This window comes from Chelmon rostratus, chromosome 12 (assembly GCF_017976325.1).
Source record: "Chelmon rostratus isolate fCheRos1 chromosome 12, fCheRos1.pri, whole genome shotgun sequence".
NCBI lineage: Eukaryota > Metazoa > Chordata > Actinopteri > Chaetodontiformes > Chaetodontidae > Chelmon > Chelmon rostratus.
Genome location: NC_055669.1, coordinates 24,340,739 through 24,359,567, shown reverse-complemented (window position 1 = coordinate 24,359,567; position 18,829 = coordinate 24,340,739). Strand labels below are relative to the sequence as shown.

Sequence of the window (18,829 nt, the reverse complement as noted above, 5' to 3'; positions counted from 1 at the left end):
CTGCGCCCATTTTGATGAGCAAAATGCTGGTATTTGATTACTCAGTGCGAGCTACGACCAAATTTGGTGCTGCAGACGGGCAGTCTACATATCTGAGGTTTGAGTCACTGCAGCCGCTGAGAAAGCAGCATCCATAATAAAGAAAAGCTCTCAAGGGAAATGTTCACTTACAGTCTGTAATTTCAGTTTAACCACTTCTGTGCCTCTGCTGATCATCGCTTCTTGTCTTTGAGAGTTTTGCATCAGTGTCTCCTTGTGACTCCACAACAAAGGTTTTGCAATGCCAGTATTTCATAGTCAGATATCAGTGGAGACAGCCAAATGCCAAATGAGGAGTTTGGCCTTGTTTTTTGAAAAGCTCGAGGCCAGCGTGCTCCAAAAAGTTTTTTAAAATGAAGTTACCAAACAGAGAAATGAGGATAGAGCATCAAAAGAAAGAACAAGTGACAGTAGAGAGCAACAAGCTGAGATCAGATTGTACAATATCAGCCCAGTAATGGCTCCTTCCAACACATGCAGCAGTTTATCTCTTAATGTGAGGTATCAGCACGCACTGAAACGCCACTCGTCAGGCCTAAATGAAAAGATCTGATGGTGTCATATTTTTTTTTTGCATTGTCTCACCTAGTTTGACAACATCAGTGACACCTCTGTGAAGGCATGGAGTCTGTCTCTGGCCTTTGCTTCCCTTTGCATGGTCATGACATCATATCGGTCAACTCGCATCTGACATAGCGACCATCTCAAAAGACGTCAATGTCATGTAGCCCCCAAGTCTGCTGCATAATAGAGCGCTTAACATTCAAAGGGAAAGATCATGATCGTGATAGGTTTCAATGAAATATGCAGTGGACACATCACTGACAGGTGTTTTCTGTCCTCTGTCCAGCTTCATGGAACGATGAGAGTGGTGATGGAGCCTCTGCTGGGGGACATGCCTCTGATCGGAGCCCTGTCCGTCTTTTTCCTCAAGAAACCAGTGAGTACCTTGACCTTTGACCTCGTCCTCTGACTGCAACGTCTTCCAGAGGTGTACCAGCATCTCCTCCAACCTTTCACATTCTCTTTAAGATAGATAGATAGATAGATATGCTTTATTTATCCCAAGCTGGGAAATTGCAGTGCAGCAGCAGCATTACACGCAGTGAAATAAGTGAAAATAAGACTATAAAGAACAAACTATACATAATAAAAATATAAAAATAGCGAGCAGTAAAAAGATTATATACATAACAATAATAATAAAATAGCCAAATAGTAAACAGTAGTAAAAGTATTGCACAAAAAAGAATATCTACAGCAAAATGAATATCAAAATAAGAATATCAAAAGCAAATGGCAGTGAAAATAAAGTGTACCGTGACTGTAAGAACAAACTATATATAATAAAATATCAAAATAACAAGCAGTAAAAAATTATATACATAATAATAAAATATCAAAAGCAAACAGTAGTGGTAAGAAGTATTGTATTATTATTATTATTATTTTCAGCTGTTATTGTACAGTGTAATGGCATGTGGCAGGAAAGATTTCCTGTATCTGTCCCTTCGACAGCGGCCACATAACGTCATATTTGAATAATTAAATGGCGTCCCAAACAAAGACATGCCATGTAATGTGCTGAAAGGTCCAAAAAGTTATTGAAGCATTTTGCAGAATGAATGTACACTGTAGATTTTTGAGTTTGGTTTAATAACTTGCAGAAATATTGCTCATAATATCCTACAATAACTTTGGCCGTCCATCACTTGAGCATCGACACATATTACATCATATTACCTGATAATGATTCTGCTTGTGCTGCACAACTCTACCAAACCACAGCGTTTTCCACTTTGCTCTTCCTGAACGCTTCCCAGCCCCAGTCCTCCTTTATCAGAGCATTCCTCCTCTCTGACTGCTGCCTTCCTTCCTGTGCCTCTGCACATTTTGTCTTCCAGATTCAGGCTCTGATACTGATGCCCACATAGAAACGAATCGCCACCAAAAGCCTCAAACAGAAACGTGAAATTGTTCTTTCTACTCCTAAAAATGTATTTTCAGTCTGAAGTTAGAAGAAGGAGGCATCATTCGTGACACTTTGGAGTGAATATTTGTGGTTTTAGGTCTGTGCCACTAAGAGTGATTTTATCTTTTGCCTCTGTGATCAACTGTCAAGCAATGTGACAGGTCAGTGTGTGGAGATCTCAGGCATACATGATCAAATAAAGACTGCAAGGATTCAGGATTTGGTCTGAATCAAGATTTTTTTTGTGCTGAAGAGCAGCTTTTACCTCCTGAAAGATGACTTAGTTCATATCTTCTGCATCTGGGTGGAGTTCACTGATAAGCTGCTGTTTAGGTGTTTAGATGAGTCAGTGCTGCATCTTCCCGTCCCACACCAACGTGGAACCGACTTCAGACATGAGGCAGTTTGTTTTGTGGTGCACTGTCATGGAAATATATTCTTCAAAAACATTTACAATCTGACTAATTTTGTCAACCTGATTTTCTGTCCTGTAATTTTAATGTTGGTCTTTTGTTCATCACTCTGTCATCAGTTGCTGAGGTGTTAAAAAGGTTTTTCTTATCTGAATTGAGGGTTTCGGGTAGACAGTGCTGTGTTCTGTACAGATTGTGAAGAGAAATTTGTGACTTGTTATAATGGACTATAATAAATAAAGTTGGCTTTACTTTTCTGACAGTGAGGCTCACCAGGAAGTCGAGTATTGGTGTCACTCAGTATCAGCCAGCTTATCTGTGTTTTGGCGTCAGCAGGTGTGTGTCCTGCAGGTCTGGGTCAGCTGATTGCTTGTTTATAAGTGTTGTCTTGGCTGTGTTTTTATCTGCTGCCATGGCATCAGGTTTCCAGCCAAAACAACAAACTGTGATTTTTGAACAGTATTCTCGGCCATGTTCGCAGCGTGGCTCTCTGGAGGAGATGTCAGGCTGTGTGTTTGTTCACCACTGTGGTCCAGACAGAAATATCTCAATCACTGTCTGATGGACTGCCATGAAACTTTGTGCATAAATCTGTCCAAATCCTAATGACATTGGCGATCTCCTGACTTTTCCTTTAGTGCCACAATGAACTGTTGAATTGGTTGCCTTGAAATTTGGTTCATGCATTGATGCCTCTCAGGATGAATGAATGAATGAATGAATGAATGAATGAAATGAAAATGAACAATGCTTTTGTTGTTCAAAATTTTGGTTTATGACTGAACACCTGCAAGATAAACGACATTCCCATCAACCTCAGCTGTAGTTTGTGATTTGTGTCAGCAAACGATAGCATGCTAACATGCTAAATTTCTAGTATTTTCAACATTATAGTATCTACTTAATGTCGGCATCGTAGCATCATCATTTTATATTAGCAGGTTGGTGTTAGCATTTAGCTCAGAGCCCCTCTGTGCCTCAGTACATCTTAGCAGAGCTCTAGCACGGCTGCTGACTCAGATTAGATTACAGCTGAATTAGTCCGAGTTTTGTCAATATGTTATAGATATTGTTATGGTATCTCTGTCTTTAGCGTAGAGGTATTTTCACTGCATTTTCTGTTTCATGAATTATTTAAATCATCAGTGATAACAGACTGGGTGATCCCTGCTGCTGTTAGTCCAATGGGAGCTGCAGCTACTTTGACCTTTCATCCAGAATAACTGTACCATCCAGTAATCTCGGATGTCTTGAATGAGTTCAGCGGCATTGTGTGCCAACAGTAAAAGCTTTACTGTACTGACCTGCTGTGAATGACTGGCAATCGTTGTGCATTGTTGTGGCGTACCGTTTCAGCGATGTCATTAGATTCACATACCAGCCATTGTCTGGTTTTGTCTGGTATGTATTATTTGTACATCTTGCATTATGGCTGCCAGTAACATCAGGCCTGAACAAAGGAATGTGCTTTCACTCTGGATGAAAAAATCGTGCACTCTGTGTGCAAATAACGTTGTTTTAAGTACAAGTGGTACAAGAAATTGTGCTTTACAGTTCATTGTTATTCTCAGAAATAGCAGTTCAACAAATAATGTGGACTCAAGTTCTGCTTACAATCCTTTTTCCAGAGCTTTTGGCTTAAACTCATAGTCTTTATCAGCAGATGGTGTTTGCTAAGTTGTCACTTTAAATGTATTTCATTTGTCATTTGTCTTCACCATGAGAACAGTAAACTCTCCTCGTCTCACGGTCTTCATCAGTGGATAAAGATTATTATTTCAAACATAGCATGAGAAGATTTTCAGTATTACAAAAGCAGAAAGGACTCATGGTTTCCTGTATCATGCTTGTGGGTGAAATGCCTCTTCAGAGAAACTTCCAGTTGACACAGGAAGCTTTTAGTAGAGTGACCCAGATTGTTTCCAACACTGAAAACAGTTCGAGTGACAAAGACACTGGATTTACAGAATTATAGAGTAGCTCCCAAATTAGTTCCCCTGTGGTCCGTGTCAGGAGGTGTAACCAGTGAGATCCACATTCAGCTCTCATATGAAGTACAACACTGTAATTAATCTAGTAAACATACACATAAAGACAGTTATTTACAATACTGCATTAGCAACGCGTTAGCTCCAGACAGCTAGTATTGTGGCTAGCTTGGTTAGCAGTAAAAAGTTGGACCAGTTCTGGTGATACAGTGAATGAAATCTTGCTGTTTCAGGCAACAACAACAATGATCGAAGAGCCACTTTTTGCATTAAGTTGCCATCACACGAGCTGTTCTTGAAATCCTCCCACTGCTTTTATTCTCTGTCTGTGCCAGCCTGGCAGAGCGGCACCGTGGTCCACCGTGGTCTACATCTCGAGAGAAAACTAGGCCACAGAAAGACATACGCCCACGTCACTGTGCCGCACACACATGCACACACGCCAGCGGCCGCATGCACACGAGCACTGTGCATTTGATATGACACACGTCTGTGCAAACTAACACACGGACATCAGACAAAGAGTCTCACATAAGAATTGAAGAGGAACTTTACTGATTTCACACTTCAAGATCAGTAATTGGTCATGTTAAGCACTATGCAGCATGTGGAAACAGATGAATGGCGTCTTCAGTGGCTCTGATAATTTAGCCTTCAGTGTCATAGCTTGAAATTCATAACAAGGCCTCTGCTACAAACTAGAGGTGTGGAGTTAGAAAAACATGGACGCCTACAAGGAAGCAATTATCTAATGTACAGGCCTTGTCGAGTTACATGATTGGAAGAGGAAGATCCAGCACTTTATGAGCTTAACCTTTGCTAAAAGCTAAAAGACAAGAGACAGACAAGCCGAAGTCCGGCCTTGCTATTCTGCTGACCAGATTTATGAGCAATAGATCTGACTGTTTAGCCAAGCTGGACAAGTTAAAGCTGTCTTGTTTTCTGTTTGCTTTTTTTTCTGGACAGACAACAAGAGCAAATGCTCAAGAAAGGGATGTTTTTGGAATTTGACAGTTAGCTAATTCAACAAAACGGTGTTAAATTGGCCAATATCAAAGCTGCAACAAAATACATGCATCCATCTTTAAAGCTGCAGACATACTGTAAAACAGCGTGTCCTTATTTCCACATGGAAACACACCAGCGTTCCCTCCCTCTGTGTCTGTCACACTGGTTTACACACACAGATAAAAGGCGGAGTCTGCAGGACTAAATCACAGCCGCCACATTCCCAAAATGCAACACATTCGTGGTCTGACTGTGCCTCGTGTATAAAGAAAAAGGTAGTTCTCAACATTTACTGCTGCTAAACTCCATAGAGATTCTGTGCATTTCTTCTCACGCTGTTTTCTTCACCTTTCTTTTCCGATAAATAATCTGTGGAAGAAAGGGCGGGTAATTTGACGAGGAAAGACTGCTGCAGACAGACACGGCAGCTGTTTCTGTCATTGAGAGAGAGAATCAGAGGCTGAATGCTGTAAAAATGTCAATAATCACACAGCAGACTGCACAGTAAAGACAGCATGTTGGTGTTTTTCATATACTCTTCACACAACAGGTTATAAACATTGTTTTTGTGTTTTCTGTTTTAAAAGCCAGTTTTCTCTGAGGTTTAAGAAAACGGATATTTCCAGATATAGGAAACGTTTCTGAAATGATGTACAAGACATTTAGGATTTTTCATGCAAAAGACAGATGCAGTCATTAAAAACTTGAGTCTTGGGGGAAACCAGCAAAGTACACTCACTGAAGTATTGTATTTTAGTACTGTATTATTTGAGTATTTCCATTTTCTGATACTGTATTCTTCTGCTCCACTACATTTCAGATGCAAATATTGTACTTTTTACTCCACAACATTTATTTGATAAATTGCTCTATAGATTCAGATTAATAATAATAAATAAAATCAACAAATAAAGTCAGATAAGATTCAGTTGCTTTTTGTACACTGTGGTGCTTTTAATTGAGTAAAGTATCTGAGTACTTTTTAGATGCAGTTCAGTTCAGGACATTTAAAGTTTAAAAAGTATATTTTTGTTGCCAATTATTTATTTACTGTACAATTCTACTCTTTGCAGTCATTATAACTATAACTATGTTGTTGTCACTTACGTGTGACTTTGTGCATGTGTGTGTGTGTGTGTGTTAGTGTGTGTGCGTGTGTGTGTGTGTTAGTGTGCAGCTAACATGCGCAGAGATATTTCAGCAGTTTCACGCGTCAGGTTTTCTCATTGCTCCTCATTTGCTTCAGCCGAGTTAACAGCTTCCAGCGTTTGACATTTTAAGCCTCTTTCATAACCCTTTTCAACTTTGCAGACCCTCTTAATCTCAAACACACTGACACACACACACGCACACACACACACTCCTTTCTCGCACACAGAAACCTCCACCTTACAATGTCAGCGATGGCCTGTGTTGTAAAACACAAACGTGCTGACATCGGGTCATTCCAAGTCCACACATACTGTATGTTAGCCATGACAGTGCTGGCACCCCGCCCGCACTCCTTTTATGGTCAGGGGGCTGGTGTTATTGTGAGCCGGGTGCTTTCCCGACACGAGTCTGGTGATTGTCTTGTGAGCTCGATGTTGCAGTTTGTGTGATGATGATTGAACAGTGACCAGCAGTGGGTCCAGGTCTGCTGCCTCCCTGTCTCAGCCTGTCTCGCTCAGGCCTGGTAGTCGCCGCTTGCTTGCCACGCCTCAGCTCCATCCAGACTGCACCCTATTTTGCAAATTAGGATTTTCTGCCTTTATGTTCTGACAAAAGATGGTGGCAGCGTGTAAACCTGAACTCCAGGCTTCTTTATAGACACTGTTCATGTTTGTGTTTCAGTCTTTGTTACTGCACTGCCAGAGCTGTAGCAGCACCACTCCTCCAACCATGAGTACTGTTAGTACTTAAGCTTTGATGCTGCTAATGCAGAAAGTCCCTCTTCTTAAGCTGCTGCACTTCCTGTTCCGGGGTTGGGCAGTGTGACATTATGCCATGACACATTTTGCGATATTGTTTATACCAAAGAAGTTTCCCTCTTGATATCTCTGTACCACCTCATTGTGAGTTATGTTGTTAATCACTGAGCAGGGTTGTTTTAGATGGTCTTAGATTCTCAGTGAGATAAAATTAGTTTAACTTTCGCGACATGAGACAAAAAACGGACACTCCAGTCTCTCGGTTGACTTTCCAAAAGATGCACTATATCACAATATACGCAACACTTGGGCAGTATCACATTACGTATACCGTGACACATCACAGTATATATATATGTTACAATATAAATATGAATATTTTTTCCAATATCATGACATTTTGCTGTGCATATATTACAGCATCTGTCCTGATGTGGCAAATCTATGCAACATCGTGTGTAAACTAGTAAAAGTAATATTGAATGCAATAAAGTGTGTTCAGTGAATAGCAGTTTAATATGCTTTTGTTGTATTAAATATAAATTATACTGTTGTTTAATGAACTCTTTGATTCTGCTATGCATTACTTTAGAAGAACCTGTTAGCATGTGTTTGGCTGCAGCTAATGATCATTCGCATTATCAGTTAAGCCCATCCTGGTTTTGGCTGAGCAACAATCCAAAACCCCCAACATATTCTGTTTAATATAACGTAAGACAAGGAAAAGCAAGGAATTATCACATATGAGAAGTTGGAAGCATCATTATTAAAATGAGGCTGATTCATTTGCTATTGAAGGACTGACTCATTAATCAGCCAATTGTCAACATGTGCAAACATAAACTTAAATGACTCATTTTTAGCTACGATTTGCTTGGATAGCAGAGTTTTGTAAAATGCTTAGAAATGTTTTTTTTTTTTTAAATTACAGTTTGATTCAACTCACCACGTATCGCTGCTACTAGAATGAAACTGTTGGCAGCACTTTCATAATTTCTCCTTTAAACCTCCTTTTTAAACTGTTTTTAATCTGGGCCTGCTCTTCATGATCTGCGGGGTCGTTACAGCAACGTATTAATGGCCATTTGGGAATCATATACGGGTGTAATGTTTGGGTGTCCACATACTTTTGGCCATATTGCGACCAAATACTGCCACTGCTACTATTCCTACCATAATTGTTGCTCCACCACCCGTGCTACTAAAAGGATTGCTGCTACTACACACAGGTGCAACAACTACGTCTACTACTACTACAACTGTTACTTCTATAGTCATTGCTGCCTGCACTGTTACTACTATAATGCAGTTTTTAGTAGCAGTGGTGGCTGGTATGACAGCAGCGGTAACCATGACAGTCAGTAGATATCTGGGTGTGTCAGGTATGTGTGCTGTTGCTTGTTACTTGGAGGTTCCTGTCTGACAGACTCAGTGAAATATGAGACTCCTCAGGTAGCCCAGTTTTATGTTAAAGTGTCTAAGCCTCAAAACTGGGTTAGAAAACTAGGTTAAGCTCCTATTCTGAACATGAATGTTTCCCTTTAAGGAATCGTAGAGCGTCAGGAGCGAGTTTCCCGCCGGCAGTGTTGAGTTTCGTCATCTGTGCAAACTCAGATTTGCACATGATCTTGGGTAACTTGTAATGCTAACGAACATGTGGTGGAGGGGCCGCACCTCCTGCGCAGATCATCACTCCGTCTCTATATACTGTAGAGGGTTATTATGTTTATTCATTGTGGTAATGTGTCTGCATTCTCTCTGAAAGCCTGTTTGATTCTTTTCTGTTCCATCCATGCTCAGAGGTCAGCTCAATCCATTTCTGAAGAAAATGCAATGTGAATGCTGGACGTTGAAAGGCTGCTCTTTAATAATAGCAATAAAATGTGAAAGATGTGGAATATTTCAAGGTTTGTTGAAAAGCTCACGCGAAACTGAATTACTGGTTTTACAAGTTGAGTAATGCCGATTATCTATGAAAGATATGGTTTCAGTGAAGTTTTCGCTAAAAGTACGAATGAGAAGATATAAGCTGAAAATTGCATGAGAAAGTGTAGGAAGGAATATGAATAATTTGAAGAGTGGGAAATAGCTGAAGCATGCAAAATGTTGCATTAGCTGGGAGCTAAACTGCATTGCTGGCTTAGCGTTGTACGAAGAAGCAGTTCGAAACGTGGCGCCTTTTCAGTTTCCATTGGTGCTTTTGTGGCAGTTGCTCAGCACTGCCACCTGGAGGATCTGTCCTGTGTTTGATTCCAGAGTCTGGATTAATGTGAAACAGATCAAACGGTTGTGAGTGTTTGAAAGTTTGAACAGACTTTCTAGCTGAAAGTAAAAATGAGTGGGTGAGAGTTGAAAAACCATTTGAATGAGGAAAATTGGCTGGAAAAGGTGGAATATTTCAGAAAGAAAAGCAGCATGTCCTCACTGAGCTGAACGTTTTTTTGTTTGAATGCATTTTCTATGTTGAAAAAAGTAGAAGGAGTTTACTGCCAAAAAGACGAGACAATAATAAAGCACTTTGGTAGTAGAAGAACGTAAGTTTTGCATTCAGCATTCACACCAGTGAAGACAACAACAAACAAAGTGCATTTTATGAACCGTCCATCACTGAATTTTGAGTTTGGACGGGTGAATCCAGCTGGAATCTCCCTGGTTCAAACTAAACCTGACCCATCTATCGACCCATTCTGACTCACTGCACAAATATTACTATCTGTAGTGTTTGAACACTGCTTTGGATGTTTGATTTGGTGAACTGCTCGTTTAACGTCTCTATTTAAAGCTTTAGATGACAGAGTATTGTGCTCTGTCATCTAAAGCTGTATATGTCTGTGGATAAGTGAGAAGAAAATTCACCCTGAGAAGCCCTGATTCGTTTATATTTTAACTGTTAAATGTCCTGCTCAGTACAAATATTACAGATCTTGCATATCTTTAATAACCACAGTTAAGGGATTTCTGTCAGAAATATGAATGTAATGGGTTTATGTTAAAAGACAGATTTCATTGGAACATTGGTTTATTATTATTATTATTATTATTATTATTATTATTATTATTATTATTATTATTATTATTTGACCCTCAAGTAGACACAGAACCTCAAACTGCTCCCAGTCTATGTGCAGGGAAAATGTCCCTTTTGGATTAAAACACCTCTCAAATGAATGGACGATAATGGAAAAAGTCCCAACACAGCCCATAACACACTAACTTACACCATTTTCAGTTGTTTTATTCTGTTAAGAGTCTTCAGTCCTGATCTCCTGTAGCAGCTCACAGCTGTTTATTTCTTAGTGTAATGTCATCAGACAGTGGGATGCAGTATCTTACTACACGCCTCCCGTCCGTATGAAGGCTGACCCAGTCGGTCCTGCTGTATCGACTATCGGGACCATTGAATTAGAGCTGACCTCCTGCTGACTCGTGACGCCGTCAGTGAGGAGCTGATACTGTGAGGAAGCAGCAGAAGAGCTCAGTGAGAGAATTTCAGCTCCACAGAGAAAGAAAGAGACCAAAACTTGTGATTTATTTTTAATGTTTCTGCAGTCTTTGAATCTCTCAAGGGGCAGGGCAGAGCAGGAAAATGCCCATAACTCGCTAACGATTTGTCCAATCATCATAAATCTGGGTACACAACTTCAGGACATGTTTGGGAATACTCCTACCAAAGCATTTATATTGTGAGCCATAGGGGGCACCACAAATACCAAAAACGTGCACCTCAAAACCTAGTGGACAGAATTTCACCAGATTTAGTGTGCACGCTCTGGGGGCAAATGTCAGCCAAAATCTGTAGTGCCATATTGATTGGCTCATAATGCCTTTGTGCAATCCTGATTAAACTCTCTGCGGACATCCTGAGCCACCTCCTGAACATACGCTCAAATCCGATGAAGGGGGGGGAATGGAGGAGCTTTAAGTAAATGCTGCAGGCTTTGTGCTGATGAAACAAGTGTGAGGCTTGAGAGCGCCAATCCTTGTTTAAACAAATTAAAACTACCTTCAGGTGACTTGCTCACCTCTTATGAGCCTAAACGTTGCTGCTTGCAGCTTTAATTTTGGCCGATTGAGCCGCTTCCCGCTGTTGAGCGCAGAAGGGTTTGAACATGGGATCGCCGCTTACGTCTACATTTAAGTCTTCTTTCTCTTTCAGTTGCTGGACATCAACTGGACGGGACTCACAAACATGCTGGACATTCCCGGTGTCAAGTAAGTAACTGCACCTAATGATGGTGCGACTGTGTTACAGTGTGTGTGTGTGTGTGTGTGTGTGCGCACGTACAGTATATTTATTTATCTTAAAGTTGTGTATACGCATTTCTGTTTGCACGTGTCTGTCTTTTGTTGCTCTGTGCATCCATTGATTGTCAGTTCACTGTGTTGAAGCCACATCCCGAACTCACACAAACACACACACACACACACACACACACACACACACACACACACACACACAGATTCTTTTGATAATCATGACCAGGTGTTCCTCAGGGAGTTAGTTGGCTATTAGAAAATGCAGCTCTGTGTGTGTGTGTGTGTGTGTGTGTGTGTGTGTGTGTGTGTGTTAGTGTAATAGAGACATGATGTCATAACCGTCTGAACATGAATGTTTTGATCACTCTGCTATAATTAGCGCTCATCTTATATACATACACACGCAGACACACAGGTTTAATGCTGCGTAAACTTTTATTGCCTTATCTGTCATCTGGCATTGCATTGTGGGAGCATTTTGACCTCATGCTCCACTGAATGAAAATATTGTTATGGTTCAGCTGCATGTGATCAGGCTCCCGCTGAAAGCTGCTTTCCAATGCAAACGTTGGCCACTGAAATGACCTTAGAGCGGATTAATTCAAATTTCTCATTTAAATGACACAGACAGGGTGCCATTCAGCATCAAACAAGCTTTTATAGTTTCTCATTTGATACAGTCATCAGTTGTCATAGGAACACAAACACACCTTAATGTGTTCCATTGTGAAATACCTCCACTGGACCTAAGTTGCCATCTGCTCTGCAGTTCATGGAAACATCAACGGTGCCCTGCTGTGGGTATCCTTGAGGCTGAAGGTGGAAACCTGCATTGTTTACGGGGACCCACTCTTAGAAAAACTCCCCCGTAGATCAAAACCTACACAGGTCACCTCTAATGGAGCCAGATGTGGAACAGAGAGTGAGGCTTACTGCAACAAAAATCCCCCTGCAGCCCAGAATGCATCTCCCCATAGACTGCCACTAACATCTGGAAAACTGTTGTTACCCTTTGGTTTGTGAATTATAAATCCATTTATGTTTATTAGTTGTAAAACTTTCTCAGAAAATCAATTTATCTTTGCGTGAAATCTTCTCATTGTCAAGTCTACGGTGCAGGATGATGGACTCTTGCAACTCTTGAAGTGAGCCGTGCAGCTTGGAAGCAAACCAGTAAGGGGAAAAAGCCTTATTACACAATGTATGAGGCAAATGAATAGGCACCATCTTGAAACACGTTATCACGGTTCGGCTATTTCAGGCTCTTTTTCTGCTCATAAGCTGAAATATATGACGTAACAGTGTGTGCTGCAGACATGTTAAATCCACATTTGCAGTTATTTTACTTCTCTATTAATCTACTGCGTAGAAAATCCCAGAGATGCGATAGAAAGCTGACAGATATTGACGTTGTTGTACGCGCTTCTTCTTCTCCTACTGTAGATAAAGCAGTCCCTCCTGCTGCCAGTCAGCGCCATCGGCTGCCTCTCCACCAGAAAGCCCGAAATTAGGACTCACAATAGTGGGGTTGTCAGGGCTTTAAATAACTTCAGTGTCTCTGACTTCATTACTGGTGCGCCATTGATTATGTGATCATGTCATGTCCACTAGAATATATTTGCCTAATTGTAAAGTAGTGGATGGAAATGCACATTGATTTACAGTTTGTCAGAAAAACATCAGCCAAAATTTTGCTTCAAACTTTTAACTGCACACTGGAAAGCCTTTATGAATCTTGTGTGGGTTGAATTACTGCAGTTTTTCAGTGAGTAGGTGATGGAGAAAAGGTTTTTTTTTGTTCGTCCTTGTCAGAAAACGTCACATTTGATCACTCAAACCCTTTTACAGTAGGAAAGTAAAACCACGCCGAGCACTCGGTGCCTTCTGAAGCGAGCAGAAGCACGTCCTTCCCGTTCTGTATAATGGCAAAATGAAGCGGGCGCTTTGAAGAGACGTTCCCAGTGGACATGCAGCCGGCTCTCAGGCTCTTCTGCTGAAACCATTACATTAACCACCGGATCACAGAGAGGATTACGACCTTTATTTTTCCCCACTAAGTGTTGGTATTTATAGTAACGTGATTATGAGAGCTGCTGCAGACAGATGTGATATTGGATGGATTTGGGAGAAGCATTTCCAGACTTCTTTCAATTCAGAATCCAACCGGAGGAAGACACAGCAGCAACAACACACTGACGTCTTCACAGTTTGCACAGCAGGTGCATTGCATGGTGGGATTTTTAGCAGAAGCCTACAGTAGGTCCTGTTCCAGCAAGAAAACCTCATTTAAATTCACGCTGACTCAGAATCAGCTTGCTAACATCTACTGATTAGCACTTAATAAAACCTTTTGCAGGTGTTTGGTCATAAAAAGCTACTAGAGAAATTGAAATGTGAGCTGGTGCTCGATGGAAGCTGAGGGACTCACCAGAGTTTGCAATTCATCCTGAGGGAACATGAGTATGGTTACCAAGTTTAATGGCACTTGATCCGTCATTAGGATTCATCACCTGGGCACCATGGATGTCTGTACAAAATGCTGTGACAGTCCACTGAATATTTGTGGAGGTATTTCAGTCTGGATCAAAGTGGTGCGTCAACAATTTGTAGCTCATTGCGTTCAGTTTTACGCAGCGTCCCAGCTGTTCTGGAATCAGGGTTGTAGATAGTTAAACTTGGTGCTGCTCCATCTATTTTTAAGCTCTGTCTTTCCCTCAGATTGTTCTGTCATTAGCTTTTTTTTGTTGACCTTCTGTTGGTTGCTTTTAATCCTTTTATTATAATTATGATTATGCAACAAGAACAACAAAGCCTGAGAGACAACCTGGAGGTGTTGAGCACCTCCCTCTGCAGAGTGCTGTTGCCACACTGCTGACTGCGTTGTTACTCCACCATATTGACCCGTTGCTGTTTCCTGCCTGTTTACGGTTTGTTTTCAGCAGAGAAACTCGCTGCGGTTTCCACAAGACTCCGCCCTGTGAAATGTAGCCTTCCTTGTTCGACAAGTTTGTAGGAAAACACCACTGTGTGTGTGTGTGTGTGTGTGTGTGTGTGTGTGTGTGTGTGCTGCTGTGAAGACCTGCCCTTGCCCCACCCTCCTCACTCTTTTCCTGTGTGGTGTAGTGACAGTGCTCATTTTTTCCTCCGTGACGATGTGATGTGCATTTTGCCCTGAAACAGCAGGAAAACTCGAGGTCAGCTGTGGAATCAGCATGTCATCACTTGAGTCAACTTTGGCATTATAAATGCTATTCTCAAACTGACCCAGGATCAGCTCTTTGAGGGGGGATTTATTTCAGCATGAAAGCAATGCAGCTGTTTTAATGCAGGTCGCTGCTGCCCTCTAGAGGAAATGCAGAGAAATATCAGAGGCTCGTCTGTACCTCATTCATACATACATACATGTGTACACACAAATCACTCAAAACAAGCATATTTCCTCATTCTGCCTTCACTGATAGTATCTAACATGCAAATGGTTTTGACCATGTTTTAAGATTTCAACCTTCACCCTTATATGTATTTTATCATGCTCATATATTCAACAGAATCATTGTTACAGTAAATAATGCACCGACCACACTAGAACTACTTCCTACCAGATACATTGTCTAAGGCTGCAACTAACAATATTTTGATTATAGAGTAATCTGCTTTTTGTCTTTTTAAGTAGTCTCTTTGTACATTTGTTTTTAGAGCTTTATTGTGTTTACTTTCAGGTACGTTAAAGGAAGGTCAAAGTTTCACATCTGATGAGCTCGAACCAGCAAATTCTTTTGGGCATTTTGCTTTAAAAATGACTGAAACGATCAATCAGTTGAATGCTGATAAATTTTCTGTCGAGTGCTCAATATATGAACCAACTAAAAGCAGAGGCTGTAAATTAGTCCCTGTGATTACACTGTATTCTGCAGAGAGTAGCAGGAACACTGTTTCTGGAAACAATAATCGTTATAGATAGATAGTTCAGAGATGGATAACTTGAAGCCTGTGCGTTAAAGAATTTAGCAGCCTTCAGAAATGTGCCTCAGGATACGTGAGCTTGTGGCATGTATGTGCATCAGCATGTGAAGCGAACTAATCAAGGCTCATCAGAATGCAAACAGGCAAACACACTGATACAGTTTCCTGTGTTGTCTGTCCACACACCAGCTGTGACGGTTTAATGTCTTAATAGACACGTTGGCTTCCTGTTAGGATCAGTCAGGAAGCTTCTGTTTCAACCTGTGAATCAACATGTGAATCTCATACAAATGGTGCCTGGAACCAGAGAGGATGTGTGCGTTTGTGTGTATGAGCACGCACGTTGATATGTGTGTGAGTGTGTTTTTAATTTGTAGTAATTGTATCTCGTCGACAGTGTTTTTTGCTATTATTTCTACATTCTTCCTCGTCTCCCTCCATTCCTCATCGCTTCCCTTCTCCTCCTCCGTCCGTCTGTTTCAGTGGTTTGTGCGACAGCATCATCCAGGACATCATCTACAGCTACCTGGTCCTTCCCAACCGCATCACCATCCCTCTGGTGGGAGAGGCCCAGCTGGCCCAGCTACGCTTCCCCATGCCCAAGGTAACAACACACAGCTGGCAACACAACACAACCCCGTAGAAATCAGTTAATCGACCTGCTGATTGACTGGAAATCATTTGATAAGAATTTGGTCATCAACGGTCTGTGGTTGCAGTGAATTTAAATAATAAAACAATCACCTGCTGCTTTTCTTAAAGTTACGTGTCGTTACAGAGCTCAACATTTATCAATTTATATCGTCACGTTAATATTCAGTGCTTTGTATTTTATTTGACATCCTGCTCAGCCACTCCAGACTTAAATTAACTAGAAGCTGAGTCATATGCCACTGCCTTTGGTCATATATGGAACCTGCCTGATAAATATATCTGTCCTGATTTCCACTGTAGGCGTCATCACACCATAGAATGAACTACTCATCACGTTCTTTATGAGCAAACAGAGAAACTGCCAACGTCCTCTAATCTATTTGAATCCTCGACACCGTTTCCCCTTTTAATTTGACCTCAGGTTACCTTTCTATAACTACATAACTTTCACATTTCCAGATGGTTCCTAACAACACTCAGACCTTTGGTTTGACCTTGAGCCATGTGTGCGTTCAAACTGAAAAATCCTCATCTCCTCATCTGTCTCCTCAGGGCATCCTGAGGATCCACTTCATCGAGGCCCAGGACCTGCTGGGCAAAGACAAGTTCCTGGGAGGGCTGATCAAAGGCAAGTCCGACCCCTACGGTGTCGTCCAGGTGGGGACCCAGCTCTTCCAGAGCAAAGTTATCCACGAGACCGTCAACCCAAAATGGAACGAAGTGTACGAGGTGAGCGACAGGGTCTGACTGCACAGGCAGCATCGATCTGAGCAAAAGTGTAAGAGCAAAATGTTCACTGACGTGTTTTATGTCGTAGAACCACAGACCTTCATTTAGGCATCTAACCAGAGACCGATTCGAGGTCACCAGGAGTGCAACCATGCAAAGTCATGTCTGCATTTTAGGACAATTTGTGTCTCTAATATTGGCAGATATTTGCAATGATCTCTTGATTCAGCTTGTTAGATCAGTGACTATGTAAGGGATAATGCCCTTTGAGGTGTCCATTATCAGAAATGAATGGACGACGCAGTTGCTTCTGTGAAGTCCATTAATTTCTGATAATGGACAACTCAAAGGGCATTATCCCGCTTATACCATGGTCACTTACGAAAAAAAAAAAAAATTAAATCAATTATGAATACCTTAATGTTGTTTTTCACAAGAAGCGGCTGAGCGACTATTTGATATCTCTCGTTGTGACGCGTTGCCAAGGTAACCAGCTCTGGCCACAGAACCTGCAGCTCAGTCGGCCGCAGCTCTTATGTTAGGCCTGAGTGGAGGGACGTGAGATGATTGCTTAACGTTACGTTATGTTACAAAGTATCATTTCAGAGGACAAGTCCAGACCATGGTATAAATTGAATTAATGCAGAAGTGATTTTCAGAGTTTATCTTGAACTTAAATGACCTACTTCGTGCATCTTTTATATCACTTAGGTACAGAAAATGACAATGTGAGTTTCACAACGAAGATATTTTACACACGCGCAGTCTTTACTGTACCTTTTATCAGGACTGTACCATTCATGACAAATAACCACAGTCTGCATATGAAATATAAAGCCAAAATTAGAAAATGCTCAAAGTTTGTCTTAATGTAGAAGGCAAAAATCCCCGTCGACAAACACTCTGTCACAGATGTTAAATGTTGACCTCAAGATTCATTTGAAGGAGAAACTCGACTTTTTCGAAGACTCCAGCCGACCTCGAGACTGTTTTCATGCACCAACACTTCGTAGATCCTCCCGTAGTTCTGTCCGGTCTACACCCGTCCCGTGTTCAGTGGGTGAAGTTCATATTTTTTTCTATCTGCAGGCCCTGATATACGATCAATCAGCACAGAATCTGGAGGTTGAGCTGTTTGATGAAGACACTGATAAAGACGACTTCCTGGGAAGGTACGGCCTCTGTTACAAACACATGTCTGCGTCTTACAACTTATGATCTGTTGTGCGTCTGACTTCTGTTTCCAACGTCAAACGAAACAATCTGTCGCGACACCACAGCCGAACGTGGTCAGTCGGCCTCGTTCGCTCAAAGCTTTCTGTCGCTTTTCAGTCTGATGATCGACATGGCCGAGCTCCAGAAGGAACAGAAGGTCGATGAGGTAATCTTTATTATTTATTAGGCTGGATTCGGTGCTACTGGGTGGAACTTGTTTGAGAAGTGTTATAGTATTGATCTTAACACGGAACATTTCTTTGTCTTTTAGTGGTTTGTATTGGACGATGTGGCTACAGGGAAGCTGCACCTCAGGCTGGAGTGGTTGTCTCTGCTGCCCACACCTGAGAAGCTGGACCAGGTACAGAAGCACTGAGTATAGAAATATATGTACACAAAAACACACACAGCCCTCCAGTACCTTTTGAGCCTTGGAGTCATTATCCATTCGCTAACTTCCTGGCTTATGTCAGTATATCCACATAATTTTCCTTCCTCATGATGCCGTCCGTTTAGTGAAGTGCACCAGTAGCTCCTGCAGCGAAGCACCAGCAAAACATAATATATCACCTTTGTTTTAACAGGGAAGGCCATGAAGAACATTTTTTATAGTGACGTCCTGATAATAACACGTGAAATACAAAATATTTTAAGACACAATACCTATAAAATGAAATTACA

At 41.3% G+C, this 18,829-nt stretch overlaps 1 protein-coding gene across 3 annotated transcripts in view; it reads left to right on the top strand.

Annotated features, from left to right (window-relative positions):
• Positions 1 to 18,829, top strand: part of esyt2a (extended synaptotagmin-like protein 2a) — a 55,277-nt gene that overhangs the window by 23,211 nt on the left and 13,237 nt on the right. For all 3 annotated transcript variants that reach the window (XM_041948386.1, XM_041948384.1, XM_041948385.1), the window contains exons 7-13: positions 890 to 979; positions 11,487 to 11,542; positions 16,034 to 16,154; positions 16,757 to 16,933; positions 18,023 to 18,105; positions 18,266 to 18,314; positions 18,420 to 18,509. In XM_041948386.1, the coding sequence (XP_041804320.1) occupies positions 890 to 979; positions 11,487 to 11,542; positions 16,034 to 16,154; positions 16,757 to 16,933; positions 18,023 to 18,105; positions 18,266 to 18,314; positions 18,420 to 18,509 (666 nt within the window). The remainder of the gene's footprint in view (positions 1 to 889; positions 980 to 11,486; positions 11,543 to 16,033; positions 16,155 to 16,756; positions 16,934 to 18,022; positions 18,106 to 18,265; positions 18,315 to 18,419; positions 18,510 to 18,829) is intronic.